At 36.3% G+C, this 9,078-nt stretch overlaps 1 protein-coding gene and 1 long non-coding RNA gene across 2 annotated transcripts; both read right to left on the reverse strand.

Annotated features, from left to right (window-relative positions):
• Nucleotides 1-3,528: 3,528 nt before the first annotated feature.
• Nucleotides 3,529-4,790, reverse strand: LOC126759329 (uncharacterized). Its single transcript, XM_050474063.1, has 2 exons — nucleotides 4,338-4,790; nucleotides 3,529-4,278 (listed from the first exon to the last, which is right to left on the reverse strand). The coding sequence occupies exons 1-2, from the start codon at nucleotides 4,581-4,583 to the stop codon at nucleotides 3,529-3,531; spliced, it is 996 nt and encodes a 331-aa protein (XP_050330020.1). The 5' UTR covers nucleotides 4,584-4,790.
• A 939-nt stretch (nucleotides 4,791-5,729) lies between these two features.
• Nucleotides 5,730-7,184, reverse strand: LOC126760203 (uncharacterized). Its single transcript, XR_007667161.1, has 3 exons — nucleotides 7,029-7,184; nucleotides 6,495-6,949; nucleotides 5,730-6,413 (listed from the first exon to the last, which is right to left on the reverse strand). It is a non-coding gene; the product is annotated as an uncharacterized LOC126760203 (long non-coding RNA).
• Between the last annotated feature and the right edge of the window lie 1,894 nt (nucleotides 7,185-9,078).

The following is a 9,078-nucleotide window of genomic DNA, read 5'->3' on the forward strand; positions in this document are numbered from 1 at the left end:
GAAAATTCTGCAGTGTCAGTTAAGTAAGTACAGCCTCTATTACCAAACGCTACATTAAACCTTATAAAACTTTTGGGAAAGATCTCGAATATAATATTATTTAGTTCAATACAGAAAAAATGTTTCTGGGTTTTGAAAATAACTTCGTTCCACTTCTCTTGGACAACGCCAGCTTACATTAAGACATTAACGACTGGTCGAATGCGCAGCCATTTATATGACCGAAATCCTTTCGACTGAACCAACACGTACTGGAAATTTGGCTTCTTAGTGGTCCGTTAAAAAGGCTGACAGCCTAATTATTATCACACAATGTAAAATGATAGTCACTGTAGCTTATTCATCTTACTGTTTTACTGGTGCGTAGCAGCTGAGTGCTTAAGAATGAACCCTCTAACCATATTCGCAAGCAGCATTATTTTTTTTTTTTGCTCTTTAGTTACCTTTTACTTCTCCATTTATTTCTTCCCTTTTTCACAGAATGCTGAGTTCGTAGTGGCCACCCACATTTCGTTGAGAAAGCTTCTTAGTCATTTGCCGTCTTATTCTTTATGGTTATACGTTGCACCCTTTTTGTCATTGGATATCCATTTTTGATTATTTTCGTTGCTTGCATTATATACAGTATTGAGCAAAAAAATAATGTTTTGTAATGTCAAATTATAATGTAATGTAAAAATTATATTTCAAAAGTACAGAAAGCATCAGAACATATTTCATTAACAACTTCCTGTAAACATTTATGAAATCGGATGAAAAACACGCCGCTGCGACTTGAAGTAGTCTGATAACAAACGACGAACCACGTCCAGGATGGTCATCAACATCTATCTATGATAAACCCGACAATAAAATAAAGGAATTGGTGCTTGAGAATCGACGATTAACAGTCAGAGATCTTACTTGCTTCGTTGGACTATCGGAAGGATCGGATCAGTGAAAACAATTTGAAAGATCATTTGGGCCTACGATTGGTTCCAAAATCACTAACTTTTTTCTAAAAACAGCGCCGCATTAGCATCTATGAGACAATGCTTTCCGACATTATTAATGGTGATAAATCTTAGATCTATTTAAAGTACAATATGATACTATTTCATAAATATCAATTTGAGTAAGCACATGTCATGTGTGAACATTACGGTGTTTTTTAACCTTTTCTTTTTGAGTCATAATTCTAAGACGATTACGAAATTGGTCATTAACTAATACCTTTGCACTGTTTTTATAACCCACGGCTAGCTTAGGTTAGTCTGGTAGGCTAATGAGCCACGCATAGGACCAGTTTTGGTCCTTTTTGCTACTTAACTAATTCTTTTGTAGTGTTTTTACAATAATAACATACGTACATATATGCAAAAAATAATATAAAACAAATTGCAAAGAAAGTTGATTAGATTTTGGTAGATTTGAAGCCGCATGAAAACTAAGTATTTTGAAGTTTGACGTTAATATCCGAACAATTATTCCAACACTATAAAAGAACGAACTCCATCTTCAATTCGTTTTAATATAAAATCCTAACAATACAAGGTCTTTCCCAATATGTTAAACGATGATCACCATGCTATCCAAACCTAAGTATTTATATGATCTCTAACTAGTATTCACATTAACATGCTGCTGCTGCTTTGTTCGGTTTGACAATGCAAGCCGAAACTAGGTAACACAAAAGAAGACGGTCTATATTTTTGATGACTCAAATTTATCGCAAATTTTCTTTTATGTATGAATAAGAACAAGCAGTAATGGAGCAAAAGTTGTGCATCGTCACCAAAATTTGATACAATAACGCGATTTGTCAGTATAGTATTGATGCTCCTACACTTTCTTCTTACGATGCAACAAGTGAAAAGTTTTCCAAAAAAATATTTGCTTTCATTTTTATCAAAAATGGTAATTTAAAACTTTTGACAACTTTAAAGTAAAGTTTATCTTTGACTAATACATCTTTTGTTGTCATAAATATTTCAAACATTAAATATGCAAGTTTTTTCTGTGCATAACTTAAGCCCGGGTCCCACTATCGGCGCAAGGTACCAATTTTCGGCGTATTTCATGTACCGATAATGTGACCGCATTAAATATTATGAAATGCGACAATCATGGCCGATATTGGGCCTACAATGCACAACCAAAATCGACCCAGTTGCGCCGATAATGTGAACGCTATAATGTTTGATAAAGAGCAATAAAAATTGAAAAATGCGCAGATTTTTATCGGGCACTTGAGCACCGATCGAATACGCCAATCACCACCAATATCTCTCTTTTTCAGCAAATTTTTAAGCATTAATTTGAAAAAATTTTTCAATAATCTTTAAATTCGAAAGTTGAAACAATTTCTCCAATCAACACCAATGTCTCAATATTTCTCAGCAAATTTTTAAGTATTAATTTGAAAAATCTTTATCAATAATTTTTAAATTTTGAAGTTGAAAAAATTCCACATTAATCGTCATGATTTTTGAATTGATTCCCGATTCCAATCGAAAAAACAAAATAGACAAAAAGATCGAGTCGAAGGTCTTTGATTAATCGATCTTCGACATCTCTACTGGTTGCAAACATATGTAAATAAAACATAGGTGCGGTAAGTTGCATACAAAAAAATTAAAATGCATTATTATATGAAGTAATTAATTAATAATATTTAGAAATGAATTCAGATGACGAAGTCTTTGAAGGTATTATGGACAATGTGATTGACGAAACCATTTCTTCCACACCCAGCAAAACAAAAAGACGAAAAAAACCACAAATAGTGTCATCATGGACAAATGAAAGCACAACGAATTTGATACAGGCCATTGAAATGTACAATTGTATTTGGGAATATTCCTGCCCAGAATATAAAGATCGCGCCAAAAGAGATAAAGCTTGGAATGACATCGCGGAGAAATTTCCAACCCAAGAAGTTGACGGATGCAAAGCAAAATGGGCGAATATAAAAACGGCATTTTCAAATGTAAAGAAAAAAATGACAACTAAATCAGGCCAAGCGGCCGGTAAAGCTTTGCCACATTGGCCGTTTTGGTCAGCTATGCAATTCTACTGTTTGCATGACCGCTGCAAGAGTAGTTCGTCCGTCTCAACACTAGATGTGGATGCAGATGTAACGCCAACACCAACAGCTGCCCGAAGTGACACAAAATCCAAACCCTCTGCAACTAATGAATCAGTGACAACAGATGCAATGGAGACCGCAATTCAATTTTTAAATAAAGAAGAAGACCACTGGCATGGAGTGGGCATGTATCTTGCACTGCAAATGCGTGAACTATCAAAAAGAAATAAAAGAGCAGCAAATAAGCTTCACGCGGAATTAATTCAAGTAGCTATGAATGCTGTCTTGCAACAAGATGAAGAAAATTTATCATAATATGTTGATTTATAAATACAAATAAATACAATTTATTTAAAGATTATGAAAGGTGCATATATTCTGTTAAGTGTCTGCTTTGTTATATAAATTTATACTGCCATGGCAATTCGCCGTCTGGTGACATGAAATAGTTTTCAAATTCTTCACGGATAGTTTTTGCTTCGTTGCTTATGTAGGAAATTGATATGTATATCCTCTGTGGCGCTTTCAAAGGTAGGTATGGAAATATTAACGCGTGCACCTTCAATAATATTTCCATCCTCAGTGCAGCTATCTACCAATCCAGTAGCATAACTTATATTTTTTGTCATTAAAAAATTGTGTAATGCGCAACATGCTAACGTCACTCTCGTTGTTTTGTTTGGATTCAGCTTTATTGGTCGTGAAAAGATTTCGAAGCGCTTCATCATGATTCCAAATGCGTTCTCGACTATTCTCCTAGCCCTTGATAACCTATAGTTAAAAATACGTTTGCTACCAGATAAAATGCGACCAGGATACGGCTTCATCAAATAATTTTGCATTTTAAATGCATCGTCTGCCACTAAAACAAAAGGTACATTCATTTCACGACCTAATAAATGACGAGGAGGTGGTAAATTTAGAGAATCCGTATCGAGGGCATGTTGCAGAGAACATTTACTGAAAATACCACCATCTGAAATACGCCCGTTACAGCCGACGTCAATATACAAATATTTATAACTGGCATCAACAACTGCCATAAGCACTATGCTGTGAGTTCCTTTGTAGTTGTAAAACGTACTTCCTGATTTTGCTGGTGCGATCATGACCACATGCTTGCCGTCAACTGCTCCTATGCAGTTAGGAAAGTTCCATAATAAATCGAATTTCGAAGCAACTTCAGCCCATTCTTCTTTTGTTGAAGGTATCTAAATAAGGGGAAATATGAAAAATATACATATGGATTTGGTAAAGTATGTGTTTCTACCTTCAGGTAAGTATTTCGAAGTTGACTGTAAATCGCATCACAAACTTCAGGAACAAATTTTGAGATAGTGTTTGGGGCAATACGGAAAAAAGCTGAAAGACTTTTGTAGCTATCGCCCGTGGCCAAAAAGCGGAGAGTGCAGACCAAACGATGACTTGCTGGAATAGCTTCACGAAAACATGTATCTCTTTTTTTAATAAGTGGGGAAATTAGCTGCAGTAACTCATTAAAATTGTTTTCGTTCATTCGCACGTAATTTTTAAAAAGAAACTTTTGATTATCAACTTCTCGAAATTCACGTAAAGTCGTTTCATATGCACCATTAGTATTTCTTCTTTCCAGCCAATTTCTCACCCAGATACTACGTTGTTTAGGATTTGTTTTGCGTTTTTGATGTTTCTTTTTCAGCTTTAATGTTGCAATAGTAAGAAGAGCAACTGCAACTTTTTTCTTCTTCAAATAATCCATGTTTTAAAATAAATAAAAACTGGTGCTGCAAACAGCTGATTGAGCACAACAGTGTGACCGCGTTGCGCCGATTATCGTAGCAGAATATTTAACGCCGATATGCGCCGATAAAAAATGACACAATATGCGCCGATAATGTGACTGCTAGAAATTGACTCAATTTTGTTTTGGCATTTTGCGCCGATGTAGACCAATAAAAATCGGTACAAATTGTGCTACTTGCGCCGATAGTGGGACCCGGGCTTTAAAGCTCACTTCAACAAAATATTTCGTCGATATCTCTTCATTACTGGCTTAGACATCGCTTAGCGCGCCAGTCGTTCTCTCTTTTCGCTGCTTGGCGCCAATAGATTCCAAACGAAGCCAGGTTCGTCCAACAGAGTGGTGATCTCCTCTTCCTCTGCTTCCCCCGGCGAGTGCAGGACGGGAATAATGAGTGAGTTAGAGAGTTTATTTTTTGTTCGTCGAGAGAGGACTTTACTTCTCAATTTCCTGCTCAGTCTGAATTAGATCAAAAGAGAGGTTTCTTATCCGAGGCTGTTATTTTTTTTTTTCATTGGAGACGTTTTTTACGTGGCGGGTCCCAAACAGAGCGCACAACCCTGGATAGGGATGGTTCACCTTACCATCTTTGGCTACCCAAAGCATACTTGGTCTAACATAATAATATATGTATAACAACATATAGTACATACATAAATTTTTAAAATAATATTTTATTTTATTCTCACCCCATATCAAAGCATAGTTAAATATTTACAGTCCTCTCGAACACATTTGTCATAACGTAGACCTTTTTGCCCCCAGTTACCACAACCCAACAAAGTCAAGTGCCTTGATAATACTTACAGTGGGTTGCCAAATTATTAGGGACAGTCACAAAAATACGGTATAAGTGAAGTATTGGTCTTTTTTAGTTATAAAAAGCTTTAATAATAATAAAAGAGTAATTTACAAACTAACATAAGAACAAAAAAATAAAAATAATTATTTCAAAAATATACATATGAGCGAGATAAAATATTTCTGATTAATAATCAGTATTTAGTCACATTTCCTTTCGCCTCAATGAGTGCTTTAATCCGTCTGGGCATACTTTCTATGCACGTTAAGGCACTTTCTTTAATCATGGGGTTGTAGTGCCATACATTTATTAACTTTCAATCAATTTTACCTCGGTAATTATTATCTCTTTGGCAATTTCGGCCTTGGTAATCTGCCATAAATTTTCTATGGGGTTCATGTCAGGTAAATTGCCAGGCCAAGGTAAAACTGGAATGTTATGGTCTGCCAGAAATTTGGTTATGCTTCTTGCTTTATGACATGGCGCTGAATCATGCATAAAAATTAATTCCTCACCGTCTGGGAACCAATCCTTAAGTTGCGGTAACAGTCGAGTTTCCAGAACTTGTCTGTATTGGTCTTGTCTCATGGTACCCTGGACAATGTAGAGACGTCCAACCCCTTTAGCACTTATGACAGACCACACCATTATTTTAACAGGGTGTTTAACCCTCTCCACAATGCAGTCAGGGTGACATTTTTCGCCTGGACGAAGCTGCTCTTGTCGGCCAGAATTTCAAAGGTTGACTCCTCTGAAAAACATACCTGAAAAAAAGAAAGTTGCTTATTATTTTCAAATATATGATTTAAAAATGGTGTAAGATGACAGTAATAATAATAGCTGACCTTACTCCAGTCCTCATCAGTCTTCTGGCGGTATTTTTGGGCCCAGGCAAGACGTTTTTTCTTCATCGCAACTGTTAACCGAGTTTTCCTTAGCAGGACGATCACCAGTCAACCCTTCTTCTGCTAACCTTCGCTGCACGGTTCTTTTGGATACTACTACTCCAGACTCTTGAACTAATTGAGTTAAGAGCCCAGCACTTTTCTTCCTGTTTTGCAAGCAGATGTCCCGAATTTTCCGGTCAGATCGTGATGTTGTTATGCGTTTTCTTCCACTCTTGCCCTTTCTTTTTGGCGAAAGTGATTGATTTTGATCCAAACTAATCTTTATTTTATTCACTTCTGTTTTAGAAACTCCAGCTAGTTCTGCTATGTTCCTTTGCGAATGGCTTATGTGCTGGAGAAGAGTTTTAATCTCTGATTTTTTCCTTGGGGACAAATAACACCCTCGACCCATACTGGAGCAAAATAAAAAAATATTATAATGAAAATCGGCCCAAATTCATTATTTTTTAATAATACAACTATGATACTTACATTTGATCTGCGTTTGTTGCACAAAAATTATAAAAACTTTTTTTAAATAATTAATTTCAACTTTCACTAAAATACGTGTTCAGCACCCTGCGAGTCTACCGTTAATAAAATATTTGTAGAAAGTAAACAAATACATTAACTCTCAAAATCTACTTAAAACTGAAGTTATCAAGATGTGGTGAACGCAAAAAGTACTTTCCTGTGAAGTTGTTGCTCTTAAAACCGCACTCAACTGCGCCCAAAGGAACAAATTGGGGAAAAATGCGACTGTCCCTAATAATTTGGCAACCCACTGTATGTTGACATTTGGTAAAGAAAAAATGTTTGCACCGGAACACACACACGTTCATTCATAAGTGTTGGATACACATATGCATATTAGTATTTATTTATATATGTGTGGATAGAGGGATGAATACATATATGTAACTTCTGTTCCGAGACCACCGGTTGCAATAGTTAAAAGTCCCGTGCTGCTTTGAAATATTGCACACTATTATATACATATAATTAAAAGTATGAACACGTAAAGACGAGTTATGGACTATGAACTCGAATTTTATGTGGTCATATTATATCAGGTGATTTTTTAAGAGCTTGATAACTTTTTTTTTAAAAAAACGCATAAAATTTGCAAAATCTCATCGGTTCTTTATTTGAAACGTTAGATTGGTTCATGACATTTACTTTTTGAAGATAATTTCATTTAAATGTTGACCGCGGCTGCGTCTTAGGTGGTCCATTCGGAAAGTCCAATTTTGGGCAACTTTTTCGAGCATTTCGGCGGAATAGCCCGAATTTCTTCGGAAATGTTGTCTTCCAAAGCTGGAATAGTTGCTGGCTTATTTCTGTAGACTTTAGACTTGACGTAGCCCCACAAAAAATAGTCTAAAGGCGTTAAATCGCATGATCTTGGTGGCCAACTTACGGGTCCATTTCTTGAGATGAATTGTTCTCCGAAGTTTTCCCTCAAAATGGCCATAGAATCGCGAGCTGTGTGGCATGTAGCGCCATCTTGTTGAAACCACATGTCAACCAAGTTCAGTTCTTCCATTTTTGGCAACAAAAGTTTGTTAGCATCGAACGATAGCGATCGCCATTCACCGTAACGTTGCGTCCAACAGCATCTTTGAAAAAATACGGTCCAATGATTCCACCAGCGTACAAACCACACCAAACAGTGCATTTTTCGGGATGCATGGGCAGTTGGCCACCAAGATCATGCGATTTAACGCCTTTAGACTATTTTTTGTGGGGCTACGTCAAGTCTAAAGTCTACAGAAATAAGCCAGCAACTATTCCAGCTTTGGAAGACAACATTTCCGAAGAAATTCGGGCTATTCCGGCCGAAATGCTCGAAAAAGTTGCCCAAAATTGGACTTTCCGAATGGACCACCTAAGACGCAGCCGCGGTCAACATTTAAATGAAATTATCTTCAAAAAGTAAATGTCATGAACCAATCTAACGTTTCAAATAAAGAACCGATGAGATTTTGCAAATTTTATGCGTTTTTTTAAAAAAAAAAGTTATCAAGCTCTTAAAAAAATCATTGAACGATGTAGACCGACCGGCTGAAATCGATGCGGACATGTACCACGTCTAAATATGAACACATTGCGCATAAAGTTGACGACTTGTTATTTTCGAGAAATGATCCAGAAAATTGACCGCCAAGATCATGCGATTTAATGTCTTGGGATATGTTAAATCAGAGATTTACGCTAATTAATCATCAACGTTCCAGGAGCTCGAAGACAACATTCAGTGCATTATAGCCGAAATTCCAGCCAAAATTCTACACCGGGGCATAGAAAATTGGCACAGCACTTTCATATTCTTTGAGTGGGGTTAGGTGCCCTGTTATTAAGCTATTAGTGTTTTTCACCTTTTCAAGATTAGGATGTTGAAAGAAAACTATTCCAAGCACATTCCGAAATATAGATCCCATTGAAAATTGTATTCGCCTGCATGTAAAATAAGTGAATAATATTTGGCGGTAATGAGAAATATAAAGTGTTGAGCACAACTGGCACGATGAAAAAAGGGGCA

The sequence above is a fragment of the Bactrocera neohumeralis genome, chromosome 5 (assembly GCF_024586455.1).
Source record: "Bactrocera neohumeralis isolate Rockhampton chromosome 5, APGP_CSIRO_Bneo_wtdbg2-racon-allhic-juicebox.fasta_v2, whole genome shotgun sequence".
NCBI lineage: Eukaryota > Metazoa > Arthropoda > Insecta > Diptera > Tephritidae > Bactrocera > Bactrocera neohumeralis.